Here is an 18,283-nt window from a genome sequence, read left to right on the forward strand (position 1 = left end):
GGTATAATTGGTTTGTAATACAAAACTAGTATGATCAAATTGTGAAAATTCTATGAACAATATTTAAAGCATGCCTAGATTTATCATATAAAAAATAGAACAGATATATTTTTTATTTGTTGAATTAAATATACATTGCTTCCGATGATGGCAAGATCATCAACATAGACAATCAACATCAATATGCTACCACCACCAATTTTTTGACGTAGAGAATATGTTCAAAATGGCTTTTTTGAAACTGGAATCTTTAAGAGACTTATCAATTTTACAATACTAGGCTCAAGGACCATACAAGGATTTTAACAACATGGAAACCAAATGCTTATTTCTAGGAACTTGGAATCCTAGCAATTTAATCATGTAGACTTCCTCCTCCAAGTCTTTATTCAAGAAGACATTTTTGACATCCATTTGTTATTACCTATCATCCAAATTGAGCAACAATGGAGAAGTGATTGTAATGTTAGCATCCTTATTGATGGGATGGGGTTTGGGATAGACTAGCCTAGTCTATGCTCCTGGATCCTTTCCTTGGATCACCTGGTGTTCTCCTCACACCTTAGGGTCTCTAGGACTCCCTTTGCTTGAGGAATCCCCTGACCTTGCCCAATCCACCCACCAATGAGTTGCTATGCTGCTGCTAAGGTCTCACCTACTCATGAGACTCAAAACCCCTTACTATGGCTAATAAGGGCTAAGGTTTGTTTCACACTTTCCAAGGTCTTAGCAAGGTCAAATCAGGTCTTAAAACATGTTTTACATCCCTCCATGTGCCCCCAAGAAGTTGCTACCTTCATCCTTTCTACCGATTTCACTGTTTTGTGTTTTTGCTTACAAAACAGGGCTAGAAGGATTAGGACCAATTAGGCTTCCTAACCGGTCTTCTAGGGCTCCCTCTCACAAACGATGCATAAACAACCCTAACTCCCAAAATGGACTGCCATTCAATTGGCAAGGGCTCAAGGATTTTCTAGGTTTTGGACCTCCAAATGGCCGTACAATGCCTAGGGCGAATTTTGGGGTTTTTAAGGGTTTTGTGGTCTGCCTGGGTCACAGTGAAGGTTTTGTGTGTTAGCCACCTTGTTTGGATTGGTGGAGGCTCCTCCTTCTCACCAATGATGCTTCTAACACTCCTCTACACCTCCTCCAAAGGATGTACTCTCCTCTGTCCAACCTTGCTCTCCAAGACCTTTGCAATTCAACCTCTCCTAACCGGACACTGTCTAGTCTTGCCTAGGAGTGGGTCTTTGCTTGGCCTTCCTGCATTTTTAAGGGCCCTGCTTGTTTTGCAATATGGTACAAGGTCTGCACTCTCATTCCCCATGGTTTCATGGTGGTTCCACAACGGGGAATGGAGTTATGCAGCCATTTACACAATCCTGTCCAAAACTGGACAGTAAGAAGACAGTTTACAAACTATACACAAACACACTCAATCTGCAAGTAAGAACCTACACTAATTGCTTGAAATGAAAGTATTTACACTAGGAAAAACATTCCACACAGATTCTGGCGTTTCTCAATCCATTAACTTGCTTGTTTTCTTCATTAAAACTGACTGGTAACAGTTTCACAGTCTCAGTCTGATCTTTTTGCTAGGGCCGTACAATCTCTGACATCCAACCCATTCATTTAGGGTTTGCAAGTACTTATACCACCCATACCTCGGTCGGTGTGCCACATTTAGGGTTTACCACGCACAACAAGGGTCTATGATCATTTTGGGTGGAAAAGTTGCTTGACAACTTTTAAAAGTTGTCATGCAACTTTTGCATCTTTTGAGCAACTTTGCCATTGTTGCTTTTCATGACTCCTAAGCCTATTTTGGGCTATCCTAAGGACATCAACATGCCAATAAGGCCTAACACACACTCCAGGCACACTCAACCTCTCCTGCACAAGAAATCACAACAAACTCACTAAGGACCTAAAACTAGGACCTAGTCTAGCACACATGAGCTCATGGCTCTTATTCATGTACAATGGCTTCTAAAGAAGCATATCACCAACAAAACAAAGAGAAAGCGTTAAGAAGGGTGCTCCTGCACCACTTATAGTAGAGACAAAGGCTACCATCTTGACAAAGAATTCTTAGTCTATCACTTCCCCTTGTGCATAACCTTTGGTGACAAGATGAACTTTGTACTTGTCGAAAGGAGTCAAAGGACTATTTAATTTACAGTTGACTTTATAAGTCTATTGATAACCAATCAATTTCTTCTTTGGGGGCAATGTAGACAACACCCAAGTCTTATTTTTCATCAAGGCATCATATTCCACCTTCACAACAGTATCTTGTTCAGGCATTCCTTTGGCCCCTTCCTCTTCCACATATCCTTCAGTGACAAGATGAACTTTGTACTTGTCCAAAGGACTATTTAATTTACACTTGACTTTATATGTCTATTAACAACCAATTGATTTCTTCTTTGGGGGAAATGTTGACAGCACCCAAGTCTTATTTTTATCAAGTTATCATATTCCACAGTAACAACAGTTTCCTGTTCAGGCTTTCCTTTGGCTACTGCAAATGTGCTAGGCTCAAATACCTCTGGGAAACCAAATTTTGAGCAAAATTTATCTGTTTACTATCTGGCACAATTTGTTTCCCTGATCAAAAGTATATTACCATCAAATGAAAAAAATGTTGTCTTATCTTCAATATTAATTACTTTAGATTGTGCATAGAGACATCTATTTTTATTTGTGATTTAGATTGTTTATTGTAGCCAACAAACATATACATTTTGCTTTTTGCATCTAAATAATTTTTCTTCTCCTTGGTAATATGTACAAAAGTAATACAACTGAAAACTTGGAAATCACTTATGTAAGATTTTCTACTTGATGATATTTCATTGGCAGTGATATTTTGCAAGGCTTTTCAAAGACTCTCGTTAAGGATGTATACTTTTGTATCAAATGTATGTTGACTTTAATTGCCCATCTGATACCCTGCACACACATTTTGACTTCCTTGAAGGGATGGAAGTCCAACTGCCATACTATTCTTGTTGATTTATAAATTTACATAAAGACAAGGGTTTTTGGTTACCTCACTAATAGTTTTTTGTTTTTGATGCCACATAGATCAATTTGCCGAGTCTTTGTCGATTTGAGTGCTAAGTCCGAGTCAAAAATCAGCTTTCTAAGTCTGAGCTGATTCTGAGTCTTGGAACTATGATTTGACTAATCTATTAGTGTGCTTGTCATTATACTTGGAACCCTACACCACCTACATAAGCTAGAAGGGGAAGAGAAAGTGATTGGGTATGTAAAAGGTGAACTGTATAATGGATGGTATTGGAAGGAATGGGTTTGAGTAATTGTAGTGATTCATGGGTAGAGAATGCTTTATAATATAGAAATGTACTCTTGACCCTTTATGGACCCCCTCCACTTGCAATGGAGGTGGTTGGGGGTAGACAACAACCACTTTCTCTGCTTGGAATTGTTAAGCAAATGGATTCATAACCCCAACTACCTGTTACAGGTAGACATTTTTCATTCTCCTTCCCTCTCATCTTATTTAGCTAGAGTGCAGTTAGGAAAGTTTTCATTTGACAATTGTGCGTTGAGAATTTCCCATTCAATCTAAATTTAAATTAAGTTTGCTTTCCTTTGGATGCATGAATAGAGTAGTTTATGGTCTTGGGACGAGGACCTGATATATGATATATTTGCACTAATTCAAAGTGATATGTCCTGAGGAAAGGTGTAGCGTGTGATAGAGACCGTAGATGACCTAACCTTAGTAACATGTTGTATTAAGCTCTTGAAGAGTAGAAGTCAGTATTTCATTCTAAGTTAAATTACAATTATGATTTCTTAGTTCTGTACATACTTTTACTCTTTTACTATTACTGACTGGAGTAATGGATACTATGTGCAGTTCGATAGGAAACAATGGTTATGAGTTCCTTATGGGATTATCTCAGTGTTTTTTAATAAAAAAAGCTACCTGACCTTTGGATAGATAATGGCTCACAACTATCTATAGTTGTTTTATCTCTATGTCAATAATCCCCTGTGGGGTCAGATGTTTAATATACATCCTCGTAATATCCATGGAAGATACGTTAAAGATGTTTTACTATAATGTGTTTGCAGATGTAGCTACCTTATCTAACAGAGCCATTCTTAATAAACATTTATACTTTGACATCCTAGTATCAGTTCATTATGTTGTATTCTTAATTTTAATATGCTCTTAAATGGGATTGTTTGACTTCAGTAGTCATGTAAGTAGAGAAATCTTGATGTGATGATATAAATTATCTATACTAGGTAAAACATGCTATTCAACAGTCAACTATCATGATGAATAATAAAAGGATCAGTGACAGGTGAAGAGGGATTGAAACACATGGCATCTGATTGTTTCCTTTAACAATGCAAAAGGTCTTTTTTGCCCGAAATTCCTCTTATTGTCAATCCCCTGCCAAGGTCTGACCCAATGGTTCGTGAGCCGAATAATGCAAGTATGGACTCAATGTCCATGATTTAAAAAATGCGGTACATATGGCAGATGATTGCAGCCCCCACAAAATTTTAAAGGCTTATTGCTTTTAATTTTCTATGAGGCATTAATTGTTTCTGATCTAACAGTTGCTGAACCTCCTAAGAAATTGAGGGGAAGCCCCTTAAGTATCTCTGGGAAATCTATACAAACTGTGCTGTGAAATTTCGTCCTTTCAGCCCTTAACTCTATGGCATAATATGCCTAAAGAATGTCCTGGGCATCTTACCTCCAGGATGGATGAATCCTAAAAGTTAGTGCATAACCTGGTTTGCTAAGAGCAATAAACATTGAGAAGTTCTGAAATGCTTACAAAATTGATTGACATTGTGGTGTGAGGCAGTTGCAAAAGAAATATTTTAATATTTAACATAGATTTTAAACAAAATTGGTTTGTGTGTGCCGTATTTGATAGTAATTTGGGAGACCACAGAGCCAAATGTAATCACCTATTCCTTGAATTTGGGATTCTCTTTGAGCATTGCAATTTCAGATTATTTCCCTTCTCTATCCTCTCAGGGAGAAAGTTTCTGAAATAATTAATGACTTTTAATCCATTTGGTTCTGAATTAGTGACTTCCTCAATGTTTTATGTTTAGGTTATCATGTTTACTTGGTGTCTAGCTTTAGTGAATTGATGTGATTGCGGTGTAGGACAATGTTTTATAACCAAATATCCTTCGATTTCTGATTAACAAATTCTCTTTTTTTGATAGAGGTCATTCAGTATATGTGTGGTTAAACTTTAGAGATTTTTGGGATGGGAATTGCCATTACACTTCCTTTTGGACATTTTTATCAATCATTTCCAGGGGTTCCTCCAAGTTTTCTATACCCTCATAAATGTTCCAAAACTGTTTTTATTCAATCCCCTGATATGAGCCCTAATATCCTCAATTTGTGGGCCAATTCAGATGTCTTGGGGCCCTGCACCTTGTTGGCTCCTACAACAATGATTTTTTGAGGTCAAGAATATATATGAGTTTGTCTTTGAGCCACATTAATTTGATCTTAAAGGGTTTTTCTTGGGGGGTTTTCATTCATCTCTAGCAAAATTGGTGCATGATTCAACCTCTTTGCAGAAGCCATGTATCTATCCAGTTGTTCTGCAATGTTACAAAAGATTACTCTATTAGTCCAGGTGAGTGAGATCAGTATCTCATAGGAAAGATGCATTGATGAAGTTTCCATATTTGCTTAGGACTGTGTTTCCTTACCAATTCCACCATGCTTTTCTTTTGAAGGTAAAATGCTATGAAAGTTACCTCTAAAGATAAAGTATCAGAGTAGTGTTATTTTGCTCAAATTGTAATCATATGAAAATGTTTTCTAATGAAATTTTGTTGTTCTAATCCAGCAAGATTCTTAACCCTTTGGTCACCGGGATGTAATGATTAAGAGTGGTAAAGGTAAAATGAAGCTAGGAATTGTGTCATGCCAAGTTCCAGATGCATTGGGTTTTTTAGCTTTTTCTGGATCCTTGTGACTGAGTGTGGTTTACAGTGAACACTTGGGCTAACACCTAAGTATGATGCTTTGTTTCAAGTAATGTGATTATTATGAAAAGCAAAGTGGTTTGTGGAGTCTCTAATCATGAATTTGTCATGTTAGTCCATTTGGATTCTTTACCCTTTGGTCATAGAACATAAAGACAAATGGTGGTAAAAGTTAAAACCAATTAAAGAATTGTATCATGCCAAGTTGCCTATGCACTCAAGTTTTCCTGTTTCCTTGTGATTGAGTGCAGTTTACTGTGAACAGTTGGGCAATAAAGCCCATGCATTCTTCATTTCAAGTAGCATGATAATAATAAAATTAAATTAAGTTTACCGAGTGTGATTGTTAGATTCAACAGCAAAGTATTTTATTTATAAGAATCAATTTCTTTCTATCAATCTGCTTTAATATATACCTCTATGACTTACTTCAAAAAAATGGAAATTATGTTGTAAAGATTTTCATCTTGTTATCATTTTGATGTCTTAAATGGTCTCATGAAGGTGCAGAGTACAACTGTTATTAAAAAGCAATGCTTTTTCCCATTTATTATATTTTCTTATTTATACAGCCCTTATGCTTTTTTGACAGCTTAGGATTTATGAACTTCTATGAAGTTCTTGTCTAATGATTGTATTGAGATCTTACTGGTGTAGGGGAGGTGCAACCTATGCAATGGGCAATGCGGTTAAGGGTTGCTCTTCACTTGGCACAGGCACTGGAATACTGCAGTAGCAAAGGGAGGGCTCTCTATCATGATCTTAATGCTTACAGAATCTTGTTTGACCAGGTAATCATTTTTTTAAGTTAAAGAAGACATGCTTTTTCTAATTTAGTGATTGCAATTGTGTTTTTGATTTTCATTTTTGTTGTTTTTCTTTCTCATCGGTATTTTGAGCTTGGCAGGGTGGCAATCCCAGGCTTTCATGCTTTGGTCTCATGAAGAATAGTAGAGATGGGAAAAGTTACAGCACAAATTTGGCTTTCACTCCTCCCGAATACTTGAGAACTGGTATTGATTTGTTTTAGTTTTAATATCTATACATTTCTTCCATATTTGGTGGAGGCTGTAATTCGGATTCCACTTTTGTGGTTTTTCTTTGGTATAAAATATGATCTGGTTCCTTTACTAGTTTTCAAAATACATATCAAGTTAGTATAAAAGATATTCTTGAATGTATAGGGATTAACTTTCTCCCTCAACTAAACTGAGAACTTGTTTGGGTATTAATGTGCAAATTAGGTTGTCTGCAAGTTGCAAACAGTTAGAAATTATAATTGTTCATTTTTGACTATGGACTGTGCCTTGTAAGGATTTGGTGACACATTTCCAGATTCGTGTGTATTTTCTTCCATATTTGATGATTAACAAGCCATGGATGTTCTTCATGGATTTCTAAAAGTAGTTGCAGCAAGAGCTGAATGCAACAATTTGGAAGTTGGTAAAGTTCTAAGGAGATGGTGAAGTGAAAAGGAGAGGTTAGTCTACCATGCAAAGAAAACAAACCTCAATCAAGGATGCACAAATTGTAGTTAAGGTATGGATAATAGCCATTTCACTATATGCCCTTTCTTGCAATCAAGAATTGAATGATTCCTTTCGTGATTTTGAGAAGATTACTAAGGGAACTAGCTCTAAGATGTTATTCAAGATGATTCATGTTGGAAAATGTTTTGGCAAGATTGTCTAAGGATTGACAATTCCCATAGAAATGGAGGAATGGCCTTAATAAGCAGGTTTTGGGGGAGTTCGGTAGCAAAGAAGGTGAAGAATGCTGAAAAGTTATGAAGCAAGGAACCCTTGTAAAAACATGTAAATCCTATACAAGTTGATGTTCTTGTGAGTTTGAAAGTGTCTAAAGAATGGACAGGTTTCTTATGAAGGGGATGTAGTATTGCACTACCTTCGAGGGCCAACTTTGAGATTTCATTAGGACAGCAGCTCTTGAAGGAGGAGGTGGCCCATCACCATTTCATGACTACATGAGTGAATGCAAGGTGAATCCAAAGTGGATAGGCTTTCAATAAAAGAAAAGCCCTCAAAGAAGAGCTAAAGAGTCTCCAAAGTGAGAGAGACAACCAAAAGGAGAAGGTATAATATCCCCACTACATCAAAATTGTCCAAAGTAGAGGGGGAGCCCAAGAAGGTACATATAGCAAAGTCTTCCATTGTTTGCTACTTTGCTTCACTGTAAAAAGAGGGGTCATGTAGTGCATGGATGTTGGTACCTATCTACGTTCATTTTGTTGAGTGATTCACCGCTGGGTGACGATGTGTTGGAAGAAGCAATTAATCATTGAGAATTACAAATACTTAGAAAATGAAAGCAGTTGTTCATACCACTCTTTGAACTCAAAGAAACATCAAGGTGTAAGAAGCAAAAATTGTGAAAACCACTCTTTGAATCAACATAAAAAGCAAGAAAAGAAGAAAAAAAATGGTGTCCAAGATCATGGGAAAAAACTATGGTTCTCATTGCAAGATAATTGGGCATTGGCACTTAAAATGTTGGGAACTTCATCATCATCAAGAGGTAGCAAATTAAGAAGAAGAGATATTTAAAGAAGATGGGAACGAGAAGTACATGGAGGAGTCCTCATTCTATAGCAAGCGGATGATTTCCATAATTCACTTTGGATTATTGGATAGAATATTTGCAAAACTAAAATGGTTTTTTGCATTCATATGACCAGCTTTCACAATGAGTAGCACCTAAGAAGCACCATTAAAATTGTGTTGCTGTTCCATGTGTTGATAGAAGCAATTGAGGAACTATAAATACTTGTACAAGTAGATGAGAGTGAGACATTTCACTAATCCAAACTAAATATGTTACAGCTATAAGGTTTACTTGAAAACCACAAATATGAGCAGCCTTTAATATTGAAAGGTTGTTAACTTTTCATAATGTGCAAGTTGCATGATTTCCTTATCACTTCTTGTGGCATGCTCATGGAAAACCAAAGTAGGTTTGAAATGGCATAATATTTAGCATGCATTTGGCCTCACATTGATGTAGAAGGCTTTTTATTGCTTAGATTGTAGACTTGGACTCGAAGAGTACTTGGCAAGCCAATGTTTTTTGATTCAACGAAAACTTAACAAAACTTGACAATCTAAAAAGCACTTAAATCTTCACTACAAAATATAGCTACAAAATGTATCAAATGAGTTTGGTGGGGGTTTGTGGGCAATGCTCCTAGTGGGGTTTGGGGTAGCACCCTTGTGAGGTTTTGAGTGAGCGCCCTTGGTGTGTTCCTTGACGCCTAAGTATGATTTTGTTTTAAAGCCATGGAAGGTTGGCACACACCATTTCATAGTTTTTTAAAAGACAAAGAACAATGCTTATAAAGCCAATAAAAGCAAAGTTTTTGAACTCTTTAACCCATTTTTTTTGGTGTGTTTTTGATGTATTGTTGCCAGCAAGCTAAGATGTTGGACTTGTTGAAGAACATGGCAATAATTTTCAAAAAATTTGGCATCAAATTCTGCTGAGTTAAACCTGTGATTACTTGGGGATATGGAAAACTTGTTAGGAATGGGGGAGACGTTGAGTTTGCAATCTATCTAAATTTATTGTATTTTCTTTCTATGTAAAATTATGATTGTCATGTTCACATCTGTAGCTATTGTAGATATGTTTAAAGTGTAACATACATTTTCAATTGTTTTACTCATCAGCGTGTTGAGATCCATTGAGGACTTATCGATTGAGTGGTTGCCAAGCTTGGTGAGTATGCTGAATCTTGTGAGTTTTAGTAGGCTTGTAGGATTCAGTTGTTGGACCTGATCGAGTTTGTGAAAAAAATGGAAAGTTAATTTAAGTTTTTAAAATAATTAGTGAAAACATTTTTCATATATTAAATATTGTTTAATTTGTGATTTTTGGTCATATTTTTCCACCAAGTCCGAATCCAAGACAGCTTGGTGAGTTTTCATTGATTCTGAGTCAAAACATTGGTGAACACACAAGATTCAGATTTCTGTTAAGTTAGTTTTTTTCAAAATTGGTTTTTAAATTGACTATGGTTGTATTATGCTTATGGAGGAGGGGCATCTATATGCATGCTTGTGAGTTCAAGAGTTTTTTTCTTGGTGGAAGAAAAGTGTCATAAATTTGGTCATTGATAGCAAGTCGAGAAGAGCATCCATGACAAGTAGCACTCCATAAATGATATTGTTGAATTAATGGGTGTATACTTTGGGACATACACATCACCTTTATTTAAAATATATCATGAAATGCAAAGTTTTGTCTTGTTTACTTGTTTTAAGCATGTATACAAGAAAGTTGATGAAGCAAGCATCTTAAACAGAGAGCATCACTCTTTCCTATAAACATGTGTATTCTAGCTAAAAGACTAAGAGGATTAGCCAAAAAGACCGGTAAAAATCACATTAATTGAAGCAAGTCTAGACAAGTATGAGAGAAAGACCAAGAAACAAAATACTGCTAAGGGCTCAGTTTCATTTGTTAAACTTGTAAAGCAGTAATGAGGCTTGCAATGGCTTCATAGTTTCAGTTCTTTAAGAAGTGATTGGGTCAGCTGGGCTGTCTCAACCCACAAAATAGTTGATTGGGTCAGTTGGGCTGTCTCAACCCACAAAATAGTTGTTCAGGTCACATGAGGGCAAGAGATAGCTGTTCGAGATTACTAGGTAGAACTCTTATCCCTTGACTTGTTTGCTTGGGCCAATTGAGATTTGCGACCAATAGTTTGAGCATTCAACTTCGCCATCTGAGATGTCCAAGGGAAAAGTTGTGGTGTCAAAACTAGATTTGAGCATTCCACAGAGAATGTTAGCTTTTTTGGATGAGAACATACGTTAACTACTAGAGGGAGGGTTTTTGTCACTGCATTGTTCAAAAGTTAATTTTTGTCATAGAAGGCAACAACTTGGTTGCATAAGTCCTTGTTCTTGCAAGCTATCTTTACATGTATTAAACTTTCTACACCTAAAAGTTGTGTTGTGAAGCACCCTAGTAATGTGTTCTGAAGCAGCCTAGTAAGCCCATGAGGTGTGATTTAGCAAAAAACAAACCATTTGAGTATTTGACCTTGGGTGTTGACAAAGAACCATTGGATTAGAGTTAGGAATATGAAGAGCTATCTTAATTATATTGGCTATGATTGTTAAAGAGCCGAATTTTGTAGATAAGATGGGCATGCCTAAGCCAAAAATTTATGGAGGCATTGACATCAAGGGAATGGAAGTAGCCACAAATATCAAGCCTTCTAATAAGGAGAATAAAAAGCAACAAATAATAAAGTCTCCTTCATAGAAAACTGCACAGTGATCAACAAGGGCATGGGGAAAGCTTTAGTGAACTTCTCAAATAATTCATCTCTAGATGCATTGCGTAAGGCTTAAGGAAGTTCATTTAATTTCAGTGCATGTCTTTAATAAGAATATTTTTTATCACAAACTGGTCTCGATTAATTTATTCAAGAAATGTGATTCCAATTTTTTTGTATCTTAATTGGAAATAAACATGCAAACCCCCCCCCCAAAAAAGGGAGACACACATAAATGAAATTTAGAGCTTGATTCTTCATAATATACTCATGGTCATCAATATCACTAAAACAACACAATGACAACTCCCCAAGTCACCCATAGACACAACAGCACATTGTTGGTAAGTTGTAGCAATAAAGCTATGCTCTAGATGGGGATATTGTTGTAGGCTTGGAGCATGTGCTAATGCTGAACCTCCTTAAACAAAAAATGGAGTTGGAAAATTTAATGAAGGAATACAAGAACAATATCTAGCTATGAATTGTAGTGTCCAAGCCTTGCGTTGTTAGGCTTAATATTATTCTAATACAAGGAATATTTTTGTCCTAATTCCTCACTTTAACATTGTTCATTCCTAGAGAATAAAGAGATGAAAATATAATTCACAAACATTTTAATAAAGGATACATTAAGACCAACCATTGTCTTGTAGAAGCCCTTGTGCTTGTGCCAAAGAAGGATGGAAACAAGGAGATTTGGCATTGAATAAAAATTCTTAAACAAAAACATTTTATAAAGAATTTTAATCCACTTATAAGGATAGAAGACCATTTTGACAAACTTTGTGGTGTAAAGCCCTTAACAAAGATACCAAATCAGGGTACCACTATATGCCTATTGAGCCCACAAATATCATCTATTGGAACTACCCAATAGAGGATATCCATTATCCAATGGACACTAGGTCCGATATTGAAGACATGATCATGTTTATTGAGAATCATTATAATCTTGAATTGTCTCATGATATTTATGATTCTTTGATTGATTAAGGCAATAGTGGGCTCATGTTTCATTGCATCCATATCGTGTAGTTGTATCCTTGAAGTTCCTCTCCTCTTTAGGTTGACAACAAAGATGAGGATAGGACTTGAATAGATGGCTTGTGACCTACATGGGTGGTGTATTATTTCAATCAGGTGAGTTTCAAATTTGAGGACCTAATTAGAATAGTTCTCCAAGGGGTTTGCATGTTATTACATGTTTTGATTCTATTATACAATGTGGCTGTAGTATGGGGAAAACATATGAGAGATGTCCCTATCGTTGGCCATCGGCTATTGTTGAGGGAGCACTTGTGAGTGGATGCCCCACCACCATGATTGTTCAATTATAAAGCATAGTACGAGAAATTGACAATGGTTTTAGATGAAGATAACAGTTCTCTACAAGACAGAATGATTGAAATGAATTAAGGAAGAGGAGGCCTTGAGTACTTCTAATTTTGAGGAAGGGCAAAAACATGAAGGATGTTCATGAACCTCTAATAATTCAAAATCATTTTTGAGCTATAGGGGTTGTTGATGCTTTGACCATCATGAACAAATGTTAAGCATTCCCATTTCTTCATTGTATGAGTACAAGCTCTATTGAGTTGTTTGAGGATATCCTTTGTATTTTTATTATCAGAACTTCTATAGGTGAAGGCTCTTCTTGGATCACCATGTATGCTAACATTCAAACTATTTTTATGATGACATTTTGTATTTTGTTGTTTTCTTTTTAATGTGGTGACAATGACAAAAACTTTACTGTTGAACTATAATACATGATTTTTTTTTCATTTACATTACATACCTGTAAATTTGTGATAGTGTTAGTGTTTGAAAATATGGTGTGACTCACCCAATGGACGATGCAATATCCACTGCTAATGTGTTGGAAGATAACTGGAAATGGTTTGATTTCCCTCCTTTTTGAAAGGCTAGCTCCCTTTTGCAAAATACAGAGAGAGTTATCTACAATGCTTAAAATATTCGCAAGCTTTGATCTGAGGGTTCAGAATAATACTGAAAATTAAACATGCAATACATTAAATTTGAGGTTTAGGTGAAACAAACACTAAACACCTCATGCAATTTTTTTTTTTTTAATGGTACAGATTTCAGAGTAACTTATAGAGAACACGTATCCATGCACACAAACAAAACAAAGGATTACAAGCACAAGCTAAGGCATCTCAATTCAATGTACCAGAGTATCACTATTGAAAGCAACAAACATCCAAATTAACAACAATCACAATAAAAGGCTTGCAATTATTGATAATCTGTATTCAATAAGCGAAATCATTATCACAAGATAAAATCCAATGCAGATGACAAAATTACCTTAAAAATAACAATTTCATCACACACAGGAAGCTGAAATAATCACTACTGCACAAGCTTTTATAGATTAAAAAGGAGAACGGTAAAGTAGAAGCAAATTATATCTGACAATCAATCAACCCAGTACAAAGTTCAACTCTATTAATTGTTTTCCAGTAACTTGTAAAATCTTACACAAGGCTGTAATACAGAATTAACAATGAATTTTACTTTCAACACAATAAAATTAATCATAAATACGAAGGTGCATCCACAGTTTGAATAATGAATTTGCATCTAGCATAACAAAATCATCACTTTAACAGGTTTGCACACTTTGAACAACTAACAATATTGTTTCTCACAATTTGAACAACTAATTATATTATATTGCAATAAAACACATACATTAATGTTTTTCTCAGAAAATGTTTTCAGAAAAATCCTCGATAAAGCTCTTCTCTGTTTTACAGTGTGCACAACACTTATAAGCAAAGTTTTCCAAAAGCAACTTGGAAACTTGCAGAAAACACTCTTTAAGGCTTAAACGTTTAAAATAAGTTCATAACCTAATTTTAACCCTTCTACTCTATCTTCTGCTTTTCCTAGTTTTCCAAAAGCAACTTGGAAACTTGCAGAACTTAGAAATGGAATATGCTTGCGTACATGAGTTTGCTCTTTAATTACAATGGGAGCTAAACAATAAGATTACAACTTAAAGGAATTTAATGAGAAAAAATAAAGACATTGGAGAAGAAAGTTCAATGCTAAAAAAATAGAATTTTGTTTTGAGGATACATTGTCATGTAGACATTCATATTGTGATTTAGATTGTGTAATGGATATCATCAATTGCTATTAGAAATTACTGCTCTTAATATACTTTAGATGCTCAAACAATGGGATTCCCTTGGTCATAGTGAACATACTAGGTAGGTTTCCAATACATTCAGTTCTCTGATGGAGGATTGGACCATGCAGCAAAATGTTTCTTACTGCCAATTGGCATTGGGTGATTATCTATGGATCTCTTTTGACAATGGTAAGCATCGAGTGCTCCTGCAGCTCTCTAGTAAATTTGTGATTCTAATAATAATTATAGAAATGAAGGATTAAATAGTGTATTACTATTAATGGCTTAAAAAGACTAATTGTAATAACATTGAGTTCGATAAAAATGGCTAAAATTGCAAGCATAATTACTGATTTTTTATTTAATTGACAGGTACTTTTGTGATGCCACATAGCTTTATTGCTAAAGTTAATGTTTTTCTTTGTTGCCAAATGTCTATTAACAAGGGTGTTTTAAACCCGTTGGATTTTTGTAGCCAACCATTTTAGTAACAAGTGCATAGCCATTTTTAAGACACTTCATTTTGATTTTGACATAAGTCTATATTTCTTTCTGGCTGAAGACTAACGATGATTTTGGACTTGGTAACATCTAGTCTTAAAAATCTATATTATCCAGACATCATAAATTAGGGTTGTACTAAAAAAGGTAAGGGAACTACATAAACATGAGACAATTTGATCATATTTATTAATGTTGGTTATGAGAGACATGGCACCTCTCAAATGCCTGGCCTCTACTGGATTGGTTTGTCTTAAAGGTTAGAGTATTGCGTTTCTTGGATATTTACTTAAATCTCTTTTAAACAGTTTTGTGTTGCTTTCATACTTACCTAAGTGTTTTTTGAAGTCTTTTGGTTGTACTGAGCTTTGAGGACCCAGCAAGTCTTAGCAACTTCTAATGAGCTCACTCTTTCCGAACTTGTTCTAATGACTTTATAATTAAGTCTTTAACAACTAATTTTTAGTTTCACCTCGTGCTTTTCCAAGATATATTCTTTCCATCTTGAGCCTATATGGCACTGTCAATCATTTACCCAGTAAATGAAACATTCTACTGATTCAATGTATTAAGTGTCTGTTCCTTTTGTATGTGCTGACCTGTTAGTGTTTTACTTATATAGTTTAACTCGCCAAAATTGAATGCATGGTAGTGTTATTACAGTATTAAATTTTGTGTAGCTGGAATTGATTGTTTGTTTATTAATATATGTGATAGAGTTTTTCAGTTTTTTGTTTTACTGTAGAGCTCATGTTTATTATTATTTTTCCATCACTCATGTTTTCTTTATGTATTTGCAGGGAGAGTGACACCTGAAAGTGTAATCTATAGTTTTGGGACGCTTCTGCTGGATCTCTTGAGTGGGAAGCATATTCCACCAAGTCATGTAAATTGTCTTTTATCTAATACATCTTTGATGCTGTTATTATGTTCTGCAGTGAACACACCTGTTAAAGTTCAAATTAAACTAGTAACTATCTATTTGTGTTTTTTTAATAGAGGTTATACATAACTTATCAATGGAGGAAATCTCAGTACTTGTAATCTACATACATAATTCATCAATGGAGGAAACCTAAGTATCTGTATTTTAATTGTGTCATTCATTAATTCTAGGAGCCACATTGAACTTTTGATATTATCTACTTTTGTTTTGCAATAATTATAAAAAAATTAAAGCTATGACATTGAGCAAGGAGCTTTCATCTTATTATAAAACGCAGTAGAAATTTTCATCACATTTATACACTTTATTGCACTTATTGTGAGTTTTATATCTTGTCTTGTGTCTTATATTTTTATTCAGTGGAACAGACATTTTGTTCCCTAGAGGCAGCATGCCAAATGTAAGCTATTAGATTTCAAATCTTTGTGGGGTTATAAAACTTACTGATTTTGCTCACCATTTCTGAGCAGCATTCTGCTTGTGAGTTCTGTCAAGATTTTGGTTTCTTCTCAATTTCTGATCTTTTTGTCCAGTCAATACAGTGTCCTATGGGGATGCATCCACAAGGTCTGGCTACTGTCCTGAGGATGGGAGAGGACATCCCCATATTTTAGACAGGACAGACTACCATTTGGTGCATAAAAATGAAACGATAACTTTTTAAAAGCCAACTCGCTAAAGTAAAAACCTCCAAAAAGATACAAACCTAAAAGGGGAGGATTGTCATTACAAATTCAGCACACTATTAATTTTTTTTATTGCATATTGACTACAAATATCCTGATCGTTTGAGCACCAATACAAGCTGCTTGCAAGCAAACACACTAGTGTTCACCTATGTAAGATCAACAATCATTTTTATTTAGAAACCACCTCCATATTAGAACCCAACTATGGAAGGCCAAGATTCACAAGTGAGAATTTCACTTTAAATGTACCTATGAGGAATCGAGCGTGGGTCTCCACAATGAAAATCCAATGTTTTAACCAATTAAGCTCCGCTTGAACTTTATTTAATTTTAATAATATCCGCTTCGTTTAGTTTGTTTAAGTATTTTTAATACTCATTCTTTTGCAGTTCCCAAATCCAGGAAAATATTTGCGGTCCCTCAAATTTAAGCATCACTTATTCATCCCATACCACAAAATTGAAGAAATACTAAATTGCTTTAAGAGTTAAACAGGATAATCTTTTTGTCTACTGGGGTGCTCTTTACTCAAATTATCAGTTAATTGTCTTATTCTTTATGTGCCAATGGGTGTTGTTTTCTATTGATATAAATGTTTCTCTTGAACAGTCTCAATGTACATATTGACATTGTTGCATGATCGATCACTAAGGTTACTCTTTTTTCTTAATTCCCCGTATTTTGTGTTGGTGAATAAATAATGTTGTTACTCTGTAAAGAACCTCAATGGATTTCACCTTCCTTTTTCCCTGAGCATTTTGTCAAACAGTTGGTTCGCAATACTTTTAAGAATGTTTCCTTACTGCAGTTTCTATATCCTTGATGAGAAAAGGGTTTCTGGCTTGCAGGTTAAAAGATTCTCAGTTGCAGAGAAATATTGCTCAGTTGTGCAGGTTATCTAATTTCAGATTTTGCATTGACTCTGAGTTTGTGATTTGGTGAATCCAAAAATTCAATACCATATCAATTCCATAGCCACGCAATAAATTGAGTTGTTGAATATTGAGTTATTGATTTTAAGTATTCATAACTAACATTGAGGATTAAATATCTGAATAACCCAAAAAGTATGATAACTGAAACAGAGATAGTTATCCAAATACAAATGTGATTCAGAATTATAATGAGGACACAATGCTAACCTTGGAAGATAAGTTGTTTTCATAACAGTATACCTTTCATACTGCAACAATATGACTTTCATGCCTATTACAATGTTCCAGCTAGCACAACAAATTACCAGCAATTATTCCTCAATCTCCAACAGTCAACAATGAGAATATGTTCAGAAAATACCTTCACAAAGGTTGGAACTGGTCTGATCCTTGTCGCAGTAGCTTCAGTTCTTAATGCTTCCTAACTAAGAATAATGATGCTCAGAATATAAGCTTCAACAGTCACTCCATTTGTCCTTTCCAGTTCACGTAGAAATCACATAATCATAGGCTGTTCAAACACAACCAGGAAGCCCATGATGTTGATGCCAGAAACCTACACACAGCACCCTGAATGACTTTATATAAATGGCATCAATCTGAAGTCTGCCCCAAACACTTGCATACCAGATAGACTTCAACTCTGCCGTGTGAGTCAGTCTTCAAATATCCGTATTACAGAAATACTGCACACTCCTGTGAGCCCTTGAAGTACTCCGTTTCAGTCTA

At 35.3% G+C, this 18,283-nt stretch overlaps 1 protein-coding gene across 1 annotated transcript in view; it reads left to right on the forward strand.

Annotated features, from left to right (window-relative positions):
• LOC131030870 (serine/threonine-protein kinase BSK5) overlaps positions 1 to 18,283 on the forward strand; it is a 63,960-nt gene that overhangs the window by 23,282 nt on the left and 22,395 nt on the right. Inside the window, exons 3-5 of the mRNA XM_057961817.2 lie at positions 6,676 to 6,809; positions 6,926 to 7,031; positions 15,785 to 15,870. Coding sequence (XP_057817800.1) covers positions 6,676 to 6,809; positions 6,926 to 7,031; positions 15,785 to 15,870 — 326 coding nt within the window. The remainder of the gene's footprint in view (positions 1 to 6,675; positions 6,810 to 6,925; positions 7,032 to 15,784; positions 15,871 to 18,283) is intronic.

This window comes from Cryptomeria japonica, chromosome 4, assembly GCF_030272615.1.
Source record: "Cryptomeria japonica chromosome 4, Sugi_1.0, whole genome shotgun sequence".
Classification (NCBI taxonomy): domain Eukaryota; kingdom Viridiplantae; phylum Streptophyta; class Pinopsida; order Cupressales; family Cupressaceae; genus Cryptomeria; species Cryptomeria japonica.